The sequence below is a fragment of the Paramormyrops kingsleyae genome, chromosome 19 (assembly GCF_048594095.1).
Source record: "Paramormyrops kingsleyae isolate MSU_618 chromosome 19, PKINGS_0.4, whole genome shotgun sequence".
NCBI lineage: Eukaryota > Metazoa > Chordata > Actinopteri > Osteoglossiformes > Mormyridae > Paramormyrops > Paramormyrops kingsleyae.
In genome coordinates this window covers 11,594,849-11,616,407 of record NC_132815.1, presented here as the reverse complement: position 1 = coordinate 11,616,407, position 21,559 = coordinate 11,594,849, and the positions used below count along the sequence as shown (strand labels likewise).

The 21,559-nt window shown below is 45.7% G+C and overlaps 1 protein-coding gene and 1 non-coding gene across 5 annotated transcripts in view; both read left to right on the top strand.

Moving 5' to 3' along the window:
* Positions 1-1,824: 1,824 nt before the first annotated feature.
* trnal-uaa (transfer RNA leucine (anticodon UAA)) lies at positions 1,825-1,907 on the top strand. The gene has a single exon. It is a non-coding gene; the product is annotated as a tRNA-Leu (tRNA).
* Positions 1,908-7,186: 5,279 nt separating this feature from the next.
* utrn (utrophin) overlaps positions 7,187-21,559 on the top strand; it is a 113,293-nt gene continuing 98,920 nt past the window's right edge. For 3 of the 4 annotated variants that reach the window (XM_072702686.1, XM_072702685.1, XM_072702683.1), the window contains exons 1-2: positions 9,379-9,526; positions 15,818-18,226. In XM_072702686.1, the coding sequence (XP_072558787.1) occupies positions 18,142-18,226 (85 nt within the window). In that variant the 5' untranslated portion in view covers positions 9,379-9,526; positions 15,818-18,141. Of the gene's footprint in view, positions 7,703-9,366; positions 9,527-15,817; positions 18,227-21,559 lie in introns of those variants that run through there. The other variant, XM_072702684.1, reaches the window with a different exon arrangement.

The window sequence follows — 21,559 nt, the reverse complement described above, 5'->3', positions numbered from 1 at the left end:
AGAACCATTATAGAGGGTTCAATTAAAAGAAATAGCACCTTTTTGAAGGCAATGGTTCTATTTACTCTGGTTAGAACCCCTATAGTTCTATATAGCACCCCCCAAGAACCCTTTTTTCTAAATATATACTGCATCAAAGCTTTTTGACTTTGTCAGGAATCTCTATTTAAACTAAATAAATTAAAACAAAATCAAGGTAAGGCACGTCCATACATGTAAGGTAAGATAAGACCAGTTCAGCTTTAATTAATCAAGGCTCATACAAGACAGACTTGCATAGTACGTCTCACTTGGTGCTCACACCCGAGATATTTAAGAAGCCCAGATGAAATGGACTGATGAACTATAGATCGACCAAATGAGTCGGAAAGCCTGTAAAACGAGAGCGGTGCTTTTTTTCCGCCGCAGAACAAACGCTGCTGATGGAGCTGTATGAAAAATGCAAAGATATAATCGCTAAAAAAGGCAATACTGTGGCTATAAAATACAGCCAGGGAGTTGGCTTAGCAATGAATTGCAGACAGACAAAATGCATAAGCTACGTAAATGTTATAAGTGCTTAATATGCATGTACAGTGGCATGGTGGTACTATGGTTTATGCTGTTGCCTTACACCACGAAAGTTTCTGGTTTGAGCCCCGTAATGAACGAGGAACCTGCTGGCCGGGTTAAGTTCATGTGTCATTCTTACTGTAAATGCTATTATGTATGAATTGATCTCCGTACAATACTTTCAATTGCATCTCTGTTCTGCACAAATAACCAAACGTATCTTGTCTTTGCTTTTTACTAATACACTTTCAAATTACACTGTGACTAAACAAAATATAAAAGTATCTTCCTGTTTATATTATTTTAACGGATTTTTTTCAGTTTGTCATTGCATTTCATGTTTGACCTTTGTAATATGGGTACGCTTTTATTTTAATTATTTTGGAATTAATTGGAATGCTGAGGCATGATTTTTATAGGCTTTATTATATTGACTATGTTGCAATCTCAGCTCTGTTCTCCATATTATGGATATATCGCGCAGATAATTACTTCAGTAAAGATGATTTTTATTCTCTGCTTTCTCGTCTTGATTTTACTCACAGCACCGACTACAGGGTTCCATTTTTAAATATACTTATATACAAGACTCACTCGATCTCCCGCTAACTCAAACGAAAACGTCACTTAAAACAGAGAAACGCACTGTAGGTAATAAACTCGCACACGAAGATCGTGGTCGTAAAATCAAATATATCGGGGCATGTAATTTTGGTACATTACACCTTACAGGTTAATAAAATAATTCAATCAGATAATGTGAAATTTTGTGACAGATGAGGACACATAATTCAACAAATTACATGACACGAGTAGTAAGATCGCGGAATTTCGTCCGTCGGAACGATCTTTTGGGAATCTGTTCCCACACGTCGGACGTTCTTTGAGACAACGCTTAACTGAGCGAGACAGTTAACCTGGTCCGGAGCAGACTTATTCAATCGCGTAAGTTATCATGGTACTTCAGCGGGGACTCGTTTAAGACACGTTGATGGAACGGAACTCCCACTTAAATGAGCCAGACTTGTCGAAATAAGTTAGACTTTCCCTTAATCCTGCTTCGTGGAACACCCCCCCCCAGGAGAACTGGGTGGATTGTCTCTGTTTTGCTTTCCCCCTTCACACTTTAGATGTTGTGTGATTGGACCTCACACTAGTAAAAGGGTTGTAGCAAAAACGGATTGATTAAGGGCCAAAACACAAACACTCGAAAAACAGATGTTTTTGTACTATAAATCCATGAATACCATGAAAACCGTATTGGTTATGTTCACCAGGATGGCCGAGTGGTTAAGGCGTTGGACTTAAGATCCAATGGATGTATGTCCGCGTGGGTTCGAACCCCACTCCTGGTAAAGCGTTTTCTATTGATCGTGTGGTGTAGTTTTCGTCATACTTCAAAATTGCTCACTGGAATAATACCCATATTGAAATTCTAGAGAAACGTTTTTGTTCGTGTTTTTTTCTCCTACTTTTGATAATTTGCTGGGAAAAGAACATTTAGGTAAAACTTAAAGTGATTTTTTTTCAAGGTCGAAATAGAGTTTTACATAAAAAATACAGTTAGGGTGAGTATTGTTAAAATGGGATACTTTCTGAAAATTTACTTTCTGGAAAAATTTACAGAATCATGTCAATGTCTTGATTCCCAACTTGATACCATTATAAATTGCCTACATTAAAGAGAAAATAAAGTATTACTATGGACTTGACTGTTTTAAATAAATACCTTACGTTTCACAAGAAACGTAATATACGCCTAATAAACGCAAACAAAATTAATTGTTTCGTAGAGGTGATATTCGGCCTATAACCTAAAATTACGCCTAGAATGTTCACTAAAAGCTCTCTTTGACACTGTCGTTTATTAGCCACAAGATGTCGCGCGTGTTCTTTTACATCCATCCATCTTCCAGTCGTTCCAATCAGCTGGCGTTTGTCACAAGGCAGGGGTGTACCCTTGATGAGATGCCAGTTGCATCGCAGGGCACATACCATAGATATAAACACTAGATGTCGCGTTGAATACAGTCGTCAATGGGAGCGAATGCGTCAACAGAGCCGCCATCTTGAGACGGGGTAGAGCTCCTTTTAAATGAATGAACGTCTATCAGGGCCAAGGTGGCTTAGAGAATCAAAGAACTATAAATTCGCAAATTTGAGAAGCGATTTTTATTTTCTTGGTTCCTTATAAATGTCAGACATGTATTTACGACCGAGCCGCGAGTAAAATGATAGCGAAGCGGTTTTTGTTAACATAGCGTAGTTTTATGTTCAAAATGTAATGCGCATATATATGTACTTTTATTACACTCCTACTACATGCAGAACAATGCAAATACAAACACCACAAAAAAGGCCAGCAACGTTAACTAAAATACCCTGGCAATCTCCATGATAAGCCACAGGCATCTTGTATAGATATGTCAAGAACTATAGACAATGAACTGCAATATATACAAGTGTCAGTACAGAAGCTGTGTCTTTCCTGTAGGGTGGGAGTGGGAAGACAGATGGAGGCGGTGTCTAGTATGTAGTATCCATGTAACAATACTACTTTACACAGTTTCTTTCTCAACCTGCTGCTCTGTAGTTGGTAGAGGTGCACCGATCCGGTATCGGCGCCGATGCAGATCTATTTGACGGATCGGGTATCGGCCATGCGTGACCGATCCACGTCCTATACTTACTTATTTAGTTTTTGGCAATCTCTAAAAAGACAGCTCCTATTTCGTGTTAAATCTATTTGTACAATCAATCGCACGACAGCTCTTTCCCATTTTACATGTGCTTTTTGTGGCATTCAAATCGAACGCTAACGCTGCCCCTCGGTCTTTTTTGCTACTCAGTGGGTGTGAGTACAGTGACTTCCGCCTGCTGAGACGTCATGCGTATACCTTTCGCAGTATGAGGCACGAGGAGCGTAAGATATAATTAAGACAGAAACCAGTAGCACAGCGATTTGCAACCTCTGTAAAATAAAGTTTTGAAGGGTAGGAATAGCGTTTAATGGACAACCCCACTTAACAAAGCGAAAAAAAACCAATGGATGATTTGGGAGTCGATTTGGGAGTAAGCATTCGGCACTTGTGCATACTTCTTTTGAAGATATTCATATTGAACTGCAAATGCCTCAAAAACGCTTAAAACAAGACGTACAAACGAGGTGGAACAGTACGTTATGTGTGTTTGTAGTAGCTTAATTCAATATTTTTGTCATATTTTTTTCCACCTGTATATATATATATATATAATAGCTTAGAAAAATTAATAGGCCTATATAAAGTATAACAAAGTAAAAACAGATCTTGTATCGGAATCAGATTGGAACTGAAAAAATGTGGATTGACCCATCCCTAATAGTTGGAAAGTATGTAGGCCTACTTTTTCCACATGGTGTTCTCTCAACTTGTGAAAGCAAGACAAAATAAGTGAAATTAAATTGAAGTGATGGTTGTCGATGCATGCCATCTTGAGTTTCAGCAATGTGATAACAAAGATTAAATATATCCTGGTCGAGAACCTGTATCTGCTTTCACAACCCTGTTCAGCAAAAGTCCGGCATCTTCGCTGGTACTGACCGTCAAAAAAGCGTGGTTGAGTGAGCTTGGAAGTTGGAACCCCGTCCCAATATGGCGGCGGTATTGACGCATGCTGAGAGGCTGAATGCGACATCTAGTGTTTATATCTATGGGCACATACGCGCGCAACACAGAGTACGGGCAATTCAGAATTTCAGAGTCCTCAATTTCCCTAACAATGTGTTTGAACTGCAAGAGGAAAGTGGAGCATTCAAAACAAAAGAGGCTTCTTTTTTACAGAAAGACCCAAAGAGAGAAAATTGGAAATTTGCGCGTATCGCTTTGTAAGCGATAACCGCCAATTGCATATAACGTAACTTGTCCCAAACGCATAATTAATGTGGTAGTTCCGTGTGTGTTTGGGGGGACAGGGGTTTGGGCTGATTTGGTTCCGACCAATGTTGAAACCAAACCTACGCCCTCATTAAAAAAGAAAGAAAAAAAAAGAAATAAGTCCTTCTTTGACTTATTACATTTTATGCGTGGGCTATATTTAAGCAAAAAAAAAAAAAGAGTTTGTGATGCATGCAATAAAACAGCACACAGAGGTGGAACGGGTGGCGTGTACATTACAGTTCATTTCATTTTAGTTGAAATATCGTTCCAGAGCGCTGTTGTTTTTTCATCCACTCCGCTACTCCACATTTTACAATAAAACTTTTGTGCCTTGACTTCATAATCCGATATGATAGTTAGCTTCTAGCGCAGCAACATCCATCCATCCATCCATTGGATTCAGCTTTTCCAAAGGGTATAATTGACTGAAAAATTGCGACGTGGACCTGTCAGCATGAAGTGATTTTAGCTGCCTCCGAAGACCAGACGACGCCTCCAGCGACACATCTACGAGCTTCCCGGGCCAGCTGGGACGCAGCCCGGCATTCCTAACCTGCGTGTCAACGCCCCCACCGCTCTACCTGCTTCTCCATGCGACACCCGCGTGAGCACACGACAGAGTGCTAATTTGTGAAAAATAAAACCCTCTCTTTGTGCTGCATGAGGAAACAGGCACAAAAGACAGCTGTGCAGAGAGGCAGCGAGTCCTTAGCAACTGAATACTGGGATCAGTATGAATATATATAACTCTGCTCTGTGCGGGCAATAGGGTTACAAGTAAAACAACTCCAACTCCAAAGCAGACTGAGATCTAGTAGTGTATCCCCCTATATATATGCCCTTTGCTGCCACATGACTGTTGGCTTCCAATGGCAGGGGGCAGTGCAGAAGTTCTAGAAACCTCCCTAGGTGGCCATGATTTGCTAGTGAAGCAAGTGTGATTGCTGCTTGTGATGTGTGACAGCATGTCGCAAGGTCCACCAAAGGCAGAAAGTTTGATGTGACAACTCAGGATATGCTTACCCAACAGAATGAGTTCTCCTTGCTCCAACTGTGTCGCTGATTGTTCACTCTGTCATTGGTATGACCTGCCTGGGTTTGACCCATGTCAGAGTGGAGATCTCATTCTGTCACAACACGGCCAATCACATGGCTAACTTTTTAAGCGCAAGATCTCTACACTTCAGTTTGTTAGGTACTCCTGTTTGCTAATGCAGATAGGCTGCTCCACAAAACAGTGAGTCATTTAAGTACAAGAGTGTATACGGCACACAGGGATCAAGAGCTTCAGTTCCTGTACGGCTCACAATGGGAATAGCTAAAAGGTGTGATCTATGCAGTTTTGAATGTGCCGTGACTGTTGTTTGAGCATCTCCACACACTACAATGTCTACGGCAGTGTTTCTCAAACCAGTCCTCAGGGATCCCCCCCCCCTAGACATCTCATGTTTTCGCTCCCTCCCAACTCCCATCTGGGGATCCCCGAGGAGTTTACATGCAGAGGATGGCGAGAGACAAAAAACATGTAGTCAGCGGTGGTTCTATGGCTGAAAACACTGTGTTAATGACAGAGGTAAGAGGAAACTGGCCAGACTTGTTAATGCCAACAGGAAGGATACAAGTGCAAAAAGAACAGCTCACATAACAATGGTGCGCAGAAGAGAGGTACGTACCTACCCTTGAGGGAAAAGTGGGGCCAATTTTGTTCTAGCTAGGTGTACCTAAAAAGCTGAGTGGCTGGTTAGAATAACTAGCACCATATTTAGCTGGTCCACGGGACAGGCTTAAGGAGCACTGATGTACGTGAGTTCGTGCTCAGTTTTTTTTAATTTGATTTTAAAATACTTGAATTATAAATTTCTCTCTCAAAAACAATTGAAGTTAGTAAGCCTTAAAATAAGCAAGGCCTAAAAATTAGATACACAAGTTATAAAAGTTGTGTATCTTTTTAGACTTGAAGGAATATTCATGAGTCATGAGCGTCTTTATGTTAATCTACGGTTAATGTCTACAGTACAATTTAAGATTTAAACATTCCGACCACAATTTTTAACCACTACTCTGCTTTTTCACAATGTGGAACTAAATACTGTATAAACCAGGTCAATGAGTTATTGAAGACAGTAGTATATAGATTACGTATTGGCCACACGTGTAATGTGCTGATTCTCAAAGGGGGGCAGGTGGACCCCGCCACACGGAAACGGCGAGCCCTGCTTCAGGCATCGACTCAAAAGCGCTGGACTAGGCATGACAACGGAGTAACTTTATTTTATTGTTCCCACCCAACTCGTTGTTGTATTAACTTACGAACCCATAGTACTGTTTTTGTAGCGAAATTTTACTCTAAAATGTCCTTACTAAATCATGATTTGGCTGCCGAAATAAATTAAAAGATCCACTGAATTCCAACGCCCACCCCCACGCGACTGGCCCCTCCCCTTAAACTTTGGCATTACATTTTCACCGCGTTCCTTCAGACACGTGACAATAAAACTTGGATCTCAAAAACTACAATATCTCCACATATTTGTAGCAATCAGGAATTAACCAGACTGGAGTGAAAAAAAAGTTTATTTCTAAATATGGTGGACAGTTTTTCATGAGGATAGGACTCTCCTAGTGCACCTTAAGTGTTTTACAAGCTTGGATATCATTTTACAAAAGTTAGCAGTTCATCCAAGATCCTTCCCACCTCTGACTTTTGGGTGTGTGAGGTTGGCGTGCAGGGGAGGGGGGACCGCTCGGCCGCGTGGTCACGTGACCCGGACCGCGCCATGTTCCCATCGCTGGATATTATAACTTCACGGGCGCTCGGGAAAAAGGTAGCGACGGGAATAAAGTTCGGGACCAAGCTGCAAAAGCCTGCGGCGCTGTGCGGCTCAGGGAAAGTACAGTCACTGAGCGCTCCCAAGTTGCCCCGATTGCTTCTGGAGCACGGGGAGCTGCAACATGGATCGTCCTATGGGAGGATTGGCTTAATTTTTCACTTACAGCACATTTGAGTTTGGAAACTATTGTGAGGAATTGAATTAAGCCAAGGGTCGTATGCAGACTGGCTGTCGACATCCGAGTTTTTAGGAATGCTTCAGTATAAAGTATCTTAAAGCCCGTACTGTGATCATCGAACGAAGTTTTTCGAGAAATACGGGTTTTTAAAGTCAATTTTAAATATTCCATCTACACCCTTAACCTGCACGCATCCCTGAGGTTTCGGAGCAGCTGCGGAAAAGGTGAGTGGCGCTTGAGTGACTGTGTACAAATAAACCAGTCGAATGAAATAGCTGTTACTGTTTTACTAACACTGGAAAAGTAAATATGCTGAGCTGTTTTATCTCGCCATTATTTCAGTTTAGGTGGCAGTTGCGCTGACTACATTTAGAAATGCAGCAGGCAGACTTAGTACTTCCATCAGCTTTAGGGTGTTTACGTATGGCCCGTTTAAGGACTGCGTACAATGTAACTTTTAAAAGTGGTTCAGTATTTAATTTGTAATCATGACGTGCGGTTTTCGTTTTTTTTTTTTACAGGGTTTGTTTGATCTGCATGCCTGTTGTTGTAATTCGAGTTTAAATAGCGACACGGACCGGATTAAAATGACACAAGAGTACTGGTCTGGAAAACTCCCGAGGCTGGTGGTTGATTTACAATGCAGTTAAAGGGAGGGTCTTTATTTGTATTCAGTACAGAGCATTTTTAAACTATACATGTAACAAATTACCTCTTGACCCGTTCATAAATGTAGTTATGGTCAAATTTCAGTTCGCATCGTCGCAGTGTTTTGAAAAATACTGTAGTATTGTATTATATACTTGTCATGTCCTCTTTGCATGTAAGAAAGGTCTTTTTTTAGCTGCAGAGCTGTTTTACGGAACCGAAATGGAGATCATAACCGTTTCGTTTTGGCCGGAAGGCACACTACGTCTACAAAACTTTTATATCTGAAAACCTCATAGAATAGTGTCGTGGACAGTTTAAAACATGAGGTGTATATTATGACAACGTCACTTCTGCTAAACTTACATTTATAAATGGACAATGTTGCCTTTTCAGTTCTCGATAAGAGTTCGAAAAATAGAGAATTTTATTAGTGAAAACATGCAGCGATATCCCCTGAAGCGGTTCAGCTATCTATCTACCTGGTATTTATGAGAGAGGTACGCTAGTTGTATGGTTTATTTTCGTGACGTTAACTTTTTTTCTCTCTTTTTTTTTTTTTAACTCTTAACCTTTCGTAGTGTATCGTAGTGTTCTCAAAGTTATCCTCAAACTGGTGATCAAATGATCGAAGAGGGGGAAAAAAAATCAAATACCCTGAGAGGAAAATGAAAAATGAATCCCAAACAGGGTCGATCCCTGTAAATTCGCTGAAATGAGTGATCTTTAAGATATCCAAAGGCAAATTTCTTCTTAGAATCTGTTGACGTCCTTAGGGTTGTGGGACACTCCCGCCAGTCATCCTAGTTGGGATAACTAACCCCAGATTGCCTTAATTTAAAAATGGCTCTCCTTTGCCCTCCTGTACTTGAGAGCTTCTCTTGTATCCAGCTGCCCCAGCAATACCCAGCAATATACACCAGCTGCCGTAGGTGGGCAGGGTGGTAATAATTCTTTGGACCATACAGATTAATTTCTGCTCCATGGGTTCTTTTTAAGATCTGTCTGAACTTGAGACCTGTTCTCTAGGGCAAATGGGAATGCTGGTGAAAGGCATGATGGACAGTGGATGAGTAGGGGAAAAATGGAATATCATTAAAGCTTAATGTTTTTTTAATTTGGTAATCTGCTGTTGTGGGTTCCAGTCTATTGTAACTGAATTGTCAAACAAGTTTTAAGCATTGCAGTATTTGTGTGTTGTGATATATGCATGATGAATTGCATTTAAATTACTTTGTAGGTGTTGCGCAAGAACTGGTGCATGTAAAGGAGTTGTTTTAAGAAAGGAACCTTTATTTACACTGGGGATCTTGAGGACCCGGCCAGCATGGCGTCCGTTACCGTCAGCTCTGAGGGGGCGGCCAACAGTGAGTTCAGCGACATCATCAAATGGAGATCAGGTAAGTTTGGGTTGGGTCTCCTACCAGAGAACGGTCATGCATCATGTGACTGCTGAATGCAGGCGTTGCATATGCTGTTGACCTGACGATGGAGAACATGTGAATTATGCTGGTGGCTGCGTTGTGGTTTTGTAGAATCGTGGCCCGTAACTTATTTGATGTTAAAAGATTTGTGTTTGCGCTGTGGGCGTGGTGGGGCCCCCATCGGCCTGGGAAGTGGCCAGGGTCTGGGGTGAAACTGAGCACGCTTGGGCTCATAGGAAGGGCTCAGTTTGACAGATGACATCCAGGGGGCAAAGTACATACCTGGTGGAGGTATTCTATAGTGACAGGAAGCCTGATCTGAGGGCTGGAGTTTTGAACACCAATGGGATTGCAGATGTGGTGCAGGTCCGGGAAAATAGTGAAAATGGAGGAAGCGGCTCCTGTGATTGAAGTTGTCTGTTCTGCTGGATAAGCTGCTGTGAGAATATGGAACTGTCGGAAAGTGTATGGAACTTTGTTTGCTGGTGGGGTGGGGGGGCATGCATGTTACTGTATCAGCATTTGGCACGTACACCTTTATGGCCTCAGCTCTCACCCAGTAGGACCAACTTTGGTTAATCTGATATCCAGAAATGTAAATTCGACCTGATTGTCGTCATGCTGCCAAGCAGACGTGACAGAACCAGAGAAATGTGTTGTTTGTCCTGGATTTTACATTTTTTCTTAAGGGTGTGTTTTTGAACCGTTTCTGTTGCCTCTGGGTCGCGTGAGTGTTGCCCTTGAGGAGACCCAGATGGGGGTGCTGCTCTTTTTGATGATACATCCTGCCATGGGGGGTCTCTGGTATTGCCTGGGACACTGTCGTCTGAAAGGAAGTTTGGGGGCCGGCGCCCCACCCGGAAGGTGTTCTGGACCGGGGGGTGAGGGTTTTCCCTCTGTCGGATTGGACGCATACACCATATGAGCACTGAGCTCCTCTGATTGGTCCGTCTACCAGCCGACGTCTAACTTAAAACACTCGTCTGCTGGCCTCTGTTTTTCTTGCGCTTGTTCGGTTGCCAGGCAACGTTAAAAGTAATGTTTTCTTTGCTTTTTGCCCAGAGGGGACGTCATCGCGTCTGCATCCAGAACAACCAATGGAACACCGGGATTAAAGAACTGGGTGCTGTGCCTTTAACCCCCACTATCCGCTCGGGCCAGTTTCCCAAACTTGGGATATTTTGAGCCCGGGCCTCTCTGCTCTGTAGCAGCCAGGCTTGGGCTGAGATGCCTCTCTGCGTTGCCCTGCACGCGATATTCCCACAGTATGCCGCGGAGGTTCGGTTAAAAACAACTATCCAGGAGGGCTTGCGTTGCTAAGCTTCTGATTGTGGGTCATCGGGGGGGATATTTTAGACTGGGAAAACCGGATGTTTCCAATTTGAAAGTGAAAGGACCCTTTTTTTTATTTATTTAATCGAGTAGGTTTCTGAACGATGGCTGTGATGATCCACGTCTGGCAAGGGGGGGCCGGTCGGCGCTCACATAGTTGACTCTTGACAAAGACCATATTGCCGTTAGTGGACTGTGGGGGGTGGGGGGGTGGCTGGCCTGCTTCTGCTCATAAGTTGATGTCGCCTCGCCTCTGACACAATGACATCATGCAGTGACTTTCTCTTCCTGAGAACTCGCATGCTAGTGAAGAGGGACCTCACACCCAAACTTTACCTTCCCCCCAGTGAGTGTAGTACTGAGAGCATTATTTTTGCAGCTGAGGAGTGTTTCCTGCACCTTTTGAAGTCTACCCCCTGGCCACGACCTCTTGCTCTATTGGTAAACACCTTCTGCTTAGGGTGCCTTGTACCATAAGCATTTGGACACACTTCCTGTCTTTGATCACTAGCATTTTAATGGCTGCTTGCAGTAATTGTCTTGATGTCAGCAAAGCTTCGAATTTGCTCATTTACTTATCTGAAGTTCTTCAGACAGCCTGCCAGGTCGGGGGCGTATTCAGTCGGGAGGTGTAGGTACAGTGTTGGTGTCCCACATTGATTTAAGGTGCCCCTGAGTGGCAGGAAATACCGAGAGATCCGAACGTGCTTTCGGTGTCCACTAACCTGGGCCGTCTAATCCGGGGCCTGCCTTCTGAACCGTGCCTATCGTCAGTCTCGCCGTGTTCCGCCACAGGTCATTTCGCTTGTGAGCAGAGTGCCTTATCGGTGGGACGAGCGAGGGCAGCGAGTCCCGTTAGCCGGGGAGCAGAGCCCAGCATCGCAGCCCCATCTGGGCCCCCGCCCCGGGATGACGGAATGCAGGAATGCTGAACGGGGCTGCCTGCGCTTACCGAGATAAGGGTCTATTCCGGGGGGGGGGGGGGGCATTGCGAGTTAGCCTGCGGTTATGTAGGAGTACCACGGCATTCCTGCCTCAGCTCCCAGCTCATGCCTGCCCTTTTCTGATCCACGAATGGCCGTTTGCAGGCAGCTAGCGGTGTGCTAAGGCGTGCTAGGCGTGCTAGGCGTGCTAGGCGTGCTAGGCGTGCTAGGTGTGCTAGGTGTGCTAGGTGTGCTAGGTGTGCTTGGGGATGGGGGGAGACTTGCTGTGTTTTGCTTGTGTTGTATGATGTGAATTACTTTGCGAGGTCATTCTCTTAATTGGCTCATCTACTCTGTCAAAATGTATTAAAGTGTAAGCTGGGAAACTGCATTCCGTGCCCATATCTGCTAGTAAACCACCTTTGAGGACCTGAGGACACGGCACTGCTGGCCGGACCCGTAACGTAGTCTGTACACCTGTTAGGAATCGCAGCGCAGGGCCTTGGATTGTATTACATTCATTTATTAAGTAGATTCTTTTGTCCAGTGTACGGTGGAGAAAACGGGGTCGGACCGTCCCTGGGGACACTGGATGTTAAGGGCCATGCTCGGGGGGGGGGGGGGGCATGGGATGTGAATGGGTGACCTATCCATCACGGGCACCGTCCTAACCCACAGAGCCGCACATGGTCCCTTGGCAGCAGCCGCCACTGGGCACTTTTCCTCATTGGACTTTTTATGTTAGGTTATGAAAATGTGCTTGACGGTTGTAGCTCATAGCGGTGATGGAATTCTCAGTGAAAGTAGCATTATCCCATATAGTCTGTTTGCCGGTGGAGCTGTAATTGGGCAATATAATGCAAAGGTCGCTTACCATGGAAACATTCGTTTTATCTATTTATTTTCTTAATTGCAGTTTCAATAGTTTTGTATAAAAATTAACCATGCAAGCATGTGTCTTCTGCACACTTCTTGTGGGCAGTGGTGGCTTAATGGTCAGGGAAGTGCACTTGTAGTTGAAAGATTGCTGGTTCGAATCCCCGACCAGCAAGGTACTGCTCCCCGGGCACTGAATTAGCTGCCCCCAGCTATGTCACGATGTCACATATGGGTTAAATGCAGAGGACACATGTCGTCGTGTGCTGTGGTGTGACAACAATGACCACTGATCACCAAATTCAATTCTATTGTCAGTGGTTCTGATGCGTCCATTTGTAGCGTAAAAAAGTAATACCCATAATACTAGTTCTTCCTTAATATTTTCAAACCTATACTTATTGTGTTGAATCATGTCCGTCTTGTGATACACATGTAATGATTTCCCCACTTGTAATGTTTTTGGAAAATCGGTCATCTCCTATAAAGGTCCGTCCGTTAGGTGTCACGTCCGTTAGGTGTCACGTCCGTTAGGTGTCACGTCCGTTAGGTGTCACGTCCGTTAGGTGTCACGTCCGTTAGGTGTCACGTCCATGATTAATAAAATGCTATGTATTTATCACTTGTAAATTTTTTAAAATATGAATTTTGAGGATTTGTCTTTTTAACCCAAGAAGCTACATGAAGATGTGCAAGCTGACACTCTGATACTCAGCTTGTCCTTTTCTGAGGCATTTGAATCTCACATCCATAATACTGGAATTGTTCTTTTTTTAATGCATACAGGGGTTTTGCTGTGTAGGTCATGGACTCTGAAACAGGCTAACATTTTTATTTTAATTAGTTATACTAAATGTCAACATTTGTTTTAGCTAATAGCAGGCATTTCATCAAACGCAGCTGGAGAACTCGTTTGCTTTTTAATGAGGAGGCTGTTTTCGAAGGAGATGTGAGAGATTGGTTTATGGTGTTAGAGTTCAATGTCAGCCTTGCATTGTTTGTGGAATGGCTGTTCAGGTGGTGATGGCGTGATGTCAGTCTAATGTCCAAGATTGATCTCCTGGTTGCCTAAACGATGTGTCTTCCATAAGAGCGTCTTAGGGAAGTGACAGAAAATGTCAGTCGTGGTTATATTATAAGAACATTATATCATGAGATTGCAGGTCACCACGAGCTACGTGCTTCTGCATGTGAAGTTGGCACTTGGTTAATGTCGTCTTGTTTCTGCATGTAGCTCCGGGAAATGGGCCTTGTAATCATACTCCTGCCATCGTCAGTGTCCGACGGAACAATGCAGGCGGTGTAAAATCCATCTGTTTGAGGGACAGTTCTCTGGTGTTGCACCCTGCCGCCTTAGTTTACAGCTGACGGCGTCGTGTGCATGTTTGGGGTGGGGAGCCGCGCCGTTCGGCTTCTCAGGAGTGCCCATTGCGGAGGGCGTAGGACCTTCTTTGGGTGGAGTCTGAGCTGCATTTTAGTCATTGTTTTTATGTCTTGTCTGACAAGTTTGGCAGGATCCACCGGAGAAGTGTCAAGGGTTTGGTGGCCTGGCAGTGGGGTTGCTGGGACAGGGAGACTCTGAATTGACATGCCGGTTTTACTCGGGTGTAGAATCTTCGACAGATGCTCCCTCCTTCCCCCGACTTGGGGGGGGAGAGACACCCTGTCTGCGGTGTCCTGGTTTGTCAGTACTTGGCCAGCTGACCCTTACTCTGACCTTCTGTTTTGACACTTTCCTCTTCACTTCGCTGGCTTTACCATCCACGTGCTCAGGGGTTTAGATCAGTCTTCCTCAGATTTTTTTTCATCGGGCATTTTACGACTGCATCTGTAATCGTTGTATCATTTGTGACCCGTCCCCCCCATTTTATTTAGCCTTTGATTTCCAGTAGATAAGTGTTTCTGATCCCAGTCTTTGGAGACCTCCAGACAATCTGTGTTTTTTTTCTCCCTCCAAACTGCCTGCCAGACAGTCCAGGTTTTCCCCGGTAGAGAGCTGGAAGGTGGTCTGCTAGGACCAGTTTGAGAAGAACTGCAATAGATGAATAATTCCTGTTGGTACTCAAGCTACTAAAGTAAATACTAATTTCCTTATTTAAGAATGTTATGTAAGTTGGATGGTGATTTGAGGTAAGCAACCTGTTGTTTTTGATGACCTCTTGATGTATTAATCAGCATTTTGCTTGTTTTGTATGTGCTGATCTTGGACTGGGTGAGGATTGTGTACGTCTCAGTGCAGGCGTGTGTTAACCCTGGGGGGCTGTTATCCTGTGGACAGATGCAAAATGCAAGAGGACTGATCCTATTAGGGCACTGTCTGGGGGGGCTTAGTGATGAAGTTATAGGATGTGCTGTTCTGGGGTTAATACAACCATATGTGTGGGGCCACCTCCAGTAAGCTACCTGTGGGCGTGGCTAGTTTGTTAGGTGGGGGAGGAGCCTGTTTAGGGTCTCTGTGCTTCCTCTGCTGACCCTGCTGGAAGTGCTGTGCGTGTGTGTAATGGAAAAGGGTAGGCCGACCGAAAAAGTGAAAGTGTGAGGAACTAAAAGGGAATGGAAAATGACCCCCCCCCCCCCCCCCCCCCCCCCCCCCTCTTTTCTCGAAATTAGTTGCTCAGGGCAAGTCAATGAACTGACAAGCTCCGTCACACAAATTGCTGTTTGGGGGTGGGTGGGGGGGGGCGGGGGCTTGTTCCAGATGTTGGCAGAGCGTCCCTTTCGGCTGGGTTTTGAGATGATAGTCTTGGGGCTGCACTTTCGCAGGCTGGCTTCCAGGCCTGTGCCACGGCTCTGCCTTTTAGCGAGGGCTGTGGACGTGCGCGGAACCATCGCGGAAACTTTGGACAGGCTCCGGAGTCGCCGTCAGTGTGGCGCGCGCTCGCTCTCCAGGGTGTGGCAGGTTTAGGTTATTACAGGAAGAGAAAGTAACATGTTTTGGAGGCTGGAGGGGAAAAAACAAATTCAAACACCGTGAACTGGTTGGCATTTGGAACTTTCACTGAGGCCTTTTTGTGTGTGTGTGTGTGTGTGTGTGTGTGTGTGTGTGTGTGTGTGTGTGTGTGTGTGTGTGTGTGTGTGTGTGTGTGTGTGTGTGTGTGTGTGTGTGTGTGTGTGTGGCTTCTGGTTGTCTTCCTAGGATGCAGATGGCCGGAAGCTGCCTCTCCCAGGCCACCCCCTCGCTGGGTTCCACACAAGGCTTCCCCGTACAGCTTCACCTTCCAACCGACACGTTATGCAGCCGGAGTGTGACGCTGCACCTGCAGTTTTTTGTTGTCTGTAAATTATAAAAATGTGTAATTCCAGAATTCCACCATCTCAGTGAAATTCTGGTAGAGATCAATTTATCAATTTGCACGATCTTCCTCACCAGTCAGTTTGTCTTTCTGCAGTGTCTTTCTGTCTTAATTTCGTGTCTTAAAATGTCATGTCTGTTATGGTTATGTCTATATTCTATTTTATTACTTATTTTCATTTGCACTATGAAGAGAATGATACTTCAGCTCAGTGTGACTCCACGCGTCACATATCTGAAGCTGACAGTAAAAGATACTTTGACTTATTCCAGCTTGCTACTTATTTCCTTGGTTTTCCTACAAAAAAATAACCGCTTTACGGCTCTGTACCTGATCTAGCCGTCCCACCAAAAGGCTGCATGTTAAGCACATGGCTTGTAGTAAAAAACACTTCTGGAAGAGTGATGTATGTATATTTGGTGTGTCGAGCTCCCCTCCCATGAAACATGGCATCTTTCTTCTGAGTCACATCTTTCGTTAGCCTTGGTATGTTTTCGAGCTGTGCCCAAACCACCGTCCCGGCCAGTGCGGGTACGGCTCTGCACTGTTTTGGTAGAAGCAGGGTGTGGCTTTGAATGGGCAACAATTACACTCGGGGAAATTGAGCCACGATATCTGTTTGTGTGGCGTGTTTCGCCTGCGAATGCCTGAGTTGTTTGTCTGTATTTGTTTCTCAGACGTCTGGAATGTTTGTTTCTCCTCCTCGGCAGCCAGGAGCATGTGGTCTGGAAGCGTATGTCCCGTTTCATAACTTCATAACTCCAACCTCTGCCCGTGTCCCCCAGAGTGGCTGGTGCCCCCGGACCTGTACATGTCACCATTAGACCGTCAGATCATTGGATGCCAGTCCCTCCCAATGCGAGTGGCTTAATCGGGTGTTGACGCTGGTTCGTAGCTTACAGGAGGCATCTGATGCTTTACGATCATGCCTTATGCTGTCCGATTGCAATGCTGCTTGATCATGTGTTTTCCATGCTGTCATGACCTGGAATGATCCGTTCCTTCTCAGTGTTCTGTAATGCTAATCAATGGCGCTGGCTCATCGGTGTCGTTCTCAAGCTCCCCGCTGCGAGCTGAGCTCCCTGTTTTTTTTCCCCCATATGGCATCAACACAGCCCCCCCTCCCCAAAAACATTGTAACTTTAGCACATTTGTTGGCGCTGGTGCTTAATTCCAGCTTTGGGTTTCCTTGGTAACCAACCCTAGAAGACCTGGCTGCAGAGGTTTGGGGGTGTGGCCACTGCGACTTTAGATCCTGGGTTTGTGTGTGCAGTGATTTTGGTTTTTTTTTGTCCCTGCATCTGGGCCTCCTATTTTGAAGCTCTCCTCGCCCGAGTCGGAGTTGGCACGGCAGTGGAGGACTGAGGCGGGTCACCGGCGGCCGCCGGGGTGTGAAGGAGCCTGCGGTATGTGAGGAACGCGACCTCTGTCCGCACAGTAGGCGGAAAAGAGCCCAGGCTGACCGCTAGCGGAGGGACAGGAGCGACGGAACTGCCGAATTCCAAGGGCAGGAATGGCGCTGCCGTGAGAGCGGTCCCGACCCCGTTCCGGCGCTGTTCTGCTGTGGGTCCAGGCCTGTTCGCCTAAGAGTTTGACCTTCATACTCCACAAAAAAATTCAACGTTGTCTAAAAAGTCTTGGCAGTAGTTTTGCCCTTCCTGCTGTGCTCTGACTGAGGTTGTGAGATTGGCATGATGATGTTAATGAATGGGCTTTTGTGCTGTCAGCCTCCCAGTTTAACCTGCTTTTACGTTATTTACTATTGGTTTTATCACTTCCCTTTCCTTTAAACCAAACATGCAATTAATAACATGTGAGAGTCCTGCCCTCTCACCATGGCTGTTGGCACGTTAACCCTCCGTGTTTCCCGCACATACTGTATGGTCAGTATTATCCTGCGACAGTGAATGAATATGTGGGCGTGGAGGTAGTGCTGCTCATTTGCACGGTTGACGTAGGCAGCCTTTTCCTGTCATTGGGCCGAGCAGGTGGGGGGGTGGAGAGTTCCTTGACTTGGTGGCCCTCAATCATCTTTCATGTGGTTTCTGGGGTTGTATGCGGTGACTGAGCGTCACATACCCAGCATGCACTGCAGGCGGCGGCCGCTTCCTGCTTTGTCGTCTTTCGGGGCTCCGTCGCCGGAGCCGTTTTTCTTTTCCCTCTTGCGATGAATTTCAGCAAGTGGCTGCCCTGGCGGAGGAGGCACGGTGCTTCCAAGCACAAGAGAAAGCAGCCTGGCCTTCCTGCTGTAGGTAAGCGTACCGCAAGGCCCTCCTCTCGGCCCGCTTCCCTTCCTGCTTCCTGCCAAAGAGGAAAACATGGCGCTTTGCCTTTTGTGTTTGTTGTCCCTTCTTTTGTTTGACTTCACAGCCTCTCTTCCTAGCTGTGAACACTTTAGAGGCTCCATCTCTGCGTCGCGGTGCTCCTTAAGGAACCGGGTCCCAGACATGGACCGAATTAGCTGTTGAGGTTCTGGCTGAGGTTGTGACTCCTCAGGATGGGGACTTTTTTTAAGGGGGTGCCATCCTCCCTGTGGTCTTTACTGTAGATATTCCTGAATTCCTGAAATCGTACTGATGTCGACTCTCTCTTCATACCACCCCCCCCCCCCCCCCCCCACCACCACCACATCGGGGCCGCTGCTTCCCCAGACTGGCAGTATATGTACCCTTCCCCTCTCCTCCGTTCCGGCGCTTCGTGGCACAGTAGGAGTGCTGCACCTCTCTCTGTACCCTGCTGGCCAATGCACGTACTGTTTCTCTGTCTGGACCCGTATTTAAGTCCTTGATGACAGTCATTAATTCCAAGAGAATTTTGACATTCGGTGGTGGGCTAAGTCATAGAGCGCTGAGGTTGAATGTGGCCAGACAGAGCTGATTACGTCAGCTGTCGCAGGTTAATACTGGTTTTGGTTGGTGTACATTGGCTGGGTGGGTTATAAGACATGCTGGTGGTGCTCGTCTGTAGCTGTTGACGTGTTTAGTGGGTGAGAGAATGACTCGTCCCCTATGGAGTGATTGCCTGACCCCTGCTTGGGCTGGTTCGTCTGTTTTTGCTTTGATATGTGGTGGCACATGAGGGGCTTTTGGTGCCAGGTCCTAACAGACCAGGAGGACTGGAGTGGGGGGGGTGTCTCCCCACAGGCTGATTGCTGACTGGTGGTGGGGGGCAGCTTCCTTCACCTGCAGTGATGTCCTTCCGTCTTTGTGTTTAGTGTCCCTCTTTAATGAGTGTGGTCTTGGCTGGAGCCCTCGGCAAAGGTGCAGCTTTGATCGGAGCCAAGCGGTAGTCTGGGGGGGGGGGGCAAACTGAGGAGGTGGAATCCATAGGCTGCACACTCACAATAGAAGAGAAGCTGCATTATGAACAAGGGTGTAACTAGAAATTCTAGGCCCCCTGACAAAATTTCACATAGGACCCCCCCCCCCCGAACTGGAGAATACATAGTAGGGCTGGTCATCGCCACTGATTTGATTTCTGATTACATTCGTTTTGATTCAATATCGATTGTGGTGCCCAAAAATGAGTAATCTGTATAAATTTGGCATATCCTAATGTTTATTAACTTGGGCCAGCGGAGCTCGCTGCATGCTGCGGTTCTGGTAAGTCATGGCGGTGATTTATAAGCGCTGAAATGGTGCTGAAGATCGGGGCGGCTCGACAGCCAGCCGTCTTTTGAAAGAGGAGATGTTGAGGATAAACAAGCTAAAAAGATATTCATAGTGTGCTGGTACATTTTGCAGTTTAAAACCCGACTTGTTTAATAATCATAAGGATACGCTGAATTTATACAGATTACTAACTTATGTTCATCAGAATATGCCTCTCATTAATGCTGTAGGTGCACTACGAACCCGTTTGTCAAATTTTGAGCGTAAGTAACTGTCTGGATGGTACTGAAGAACTGGGTAGATTTTTTTTTTTTTTTTTTTGTCTGTCGTGTAATCGCATCACATCTGCTGGCACTGATTAGTGTCTGACACAACTTGTGGCATTTTTTTGACTCCGTCTATCGGTATATAATAGCAAGTTCTGTTTGGCTCTAGTTCTTTGGATAAATGTCTTTTTAGTTTTATCGATAGTCATTATTGGGAGTATTTGTGCTTAATATTGCACGATGTGGTATCGTGCAGCCCTGCCTTCAGCGGAGCAGCTCTTACCACATTTATCTGTTTTTATTTGCCAGTTGGGCGCAAGATTAACGAGGTTAAAGCCTCACACAACCACGGGAAAAGGCCATAGACTGTAAAATGCACATATAAAAAAAAAAAAATCAATTTTGGAGTTTTATGAATAAATTTTGGGATTATGCAAATGAACATCGATTTGAATCAGGAAAACTATTTCATTTTTTTAAACCAAACCCTAATACGTAATAATTACTTGTATTCAGGGGATCCTATAAAGCAAAGCAGTGTTTCCCAATCCAGTCCTTGGGGACCCACAGTCAGTACATCAAAATGGGGACTGTCTGGGAGGGAGCAAAAACATGGACCGACTGTGGATCCCCGAGGGCCGGACTGGCAAACACGGCTGTAAAGTGCTGAGCCCCCTGAATCTGGCAGAGTCTCCATGTCGTCATGACGTCCCGGGCTTTGGCTCCTGCCTGCATCTGGCCTTTAGCTAAGAAACCAAAGTGTACCTTTTTGCCTTGCTGGTGATTTTCCGTCTTCTGTGGGTGTATTGCAACTCATGCGACCCCCCCCCCCCAACGCTCAGAGTCTGAGGCAGCAGGACCACGAGGTTGGAGTGAATCTCTTGGCTCGTGGTTGGAGCAGCTCAGTCCAAAACCGGGACACGCACAAAATAAGGCCGAGAGGCCCTGATGTGGGGCACGCGACCGCCGGGCACGGCACGCTGGCTTCGCTCGCCCCTCTGACTCGCTCTCCAGTTCTGGCACATGTGAGCCGCATTTACGGGAACTGGAGAGCAGCGGCTTGGCAGAGCCGCCCGGCATCGCTGTTTTATGCACGGATTCTGACGTCGGCTGCAGAGGAAAGAAGACGCGTTTCAGCTTTCTGAACGTCTGTGAAGCGAGTTCTGCCTGCTTGCATCAGGCAAGAGCGGCTGGCTGATTTGTGAATGGCAGGTTGGGCAATATTTAAAAAAAAAAAAACAAAACAAACAAACACGGGAATGAGGACATCCTTTTTATTTCATGCTTGGCATCTTGTTTTCTTAATTTTTAAAACTGCCATCTTTTCACAACAGCGGGAGGTGCTGTCTCTCATTATTGCATTTTGTAAAACCCTCTAAGTCAGTCTTTCCGAACTCCTCCTTACATTTTTCTTCCCAAAATGCCCCATTGATTCCGCTATGACGCGGCAGGCTTGGCAGAATGGCATTGGGGGTGGGGGTGTGGTCAGAATGACAGGATTTCCGTGGAATTCCCAGAATCCCCCCGCATAAGTATGGGAGCCATTTTTTAGCATCTGGCTTCTTGCCAGCATGGAGCAGAGAAATCACCATTCATTGGTGGGGTGTCAGCTATACTGAAATAGCACCTTATCACTGGGAAAGTGAAGGAGTGGTTCGGGGGTGTCCACAGGGGTGTGACCACAGGACCATGCTAAAAGCTGATAGGC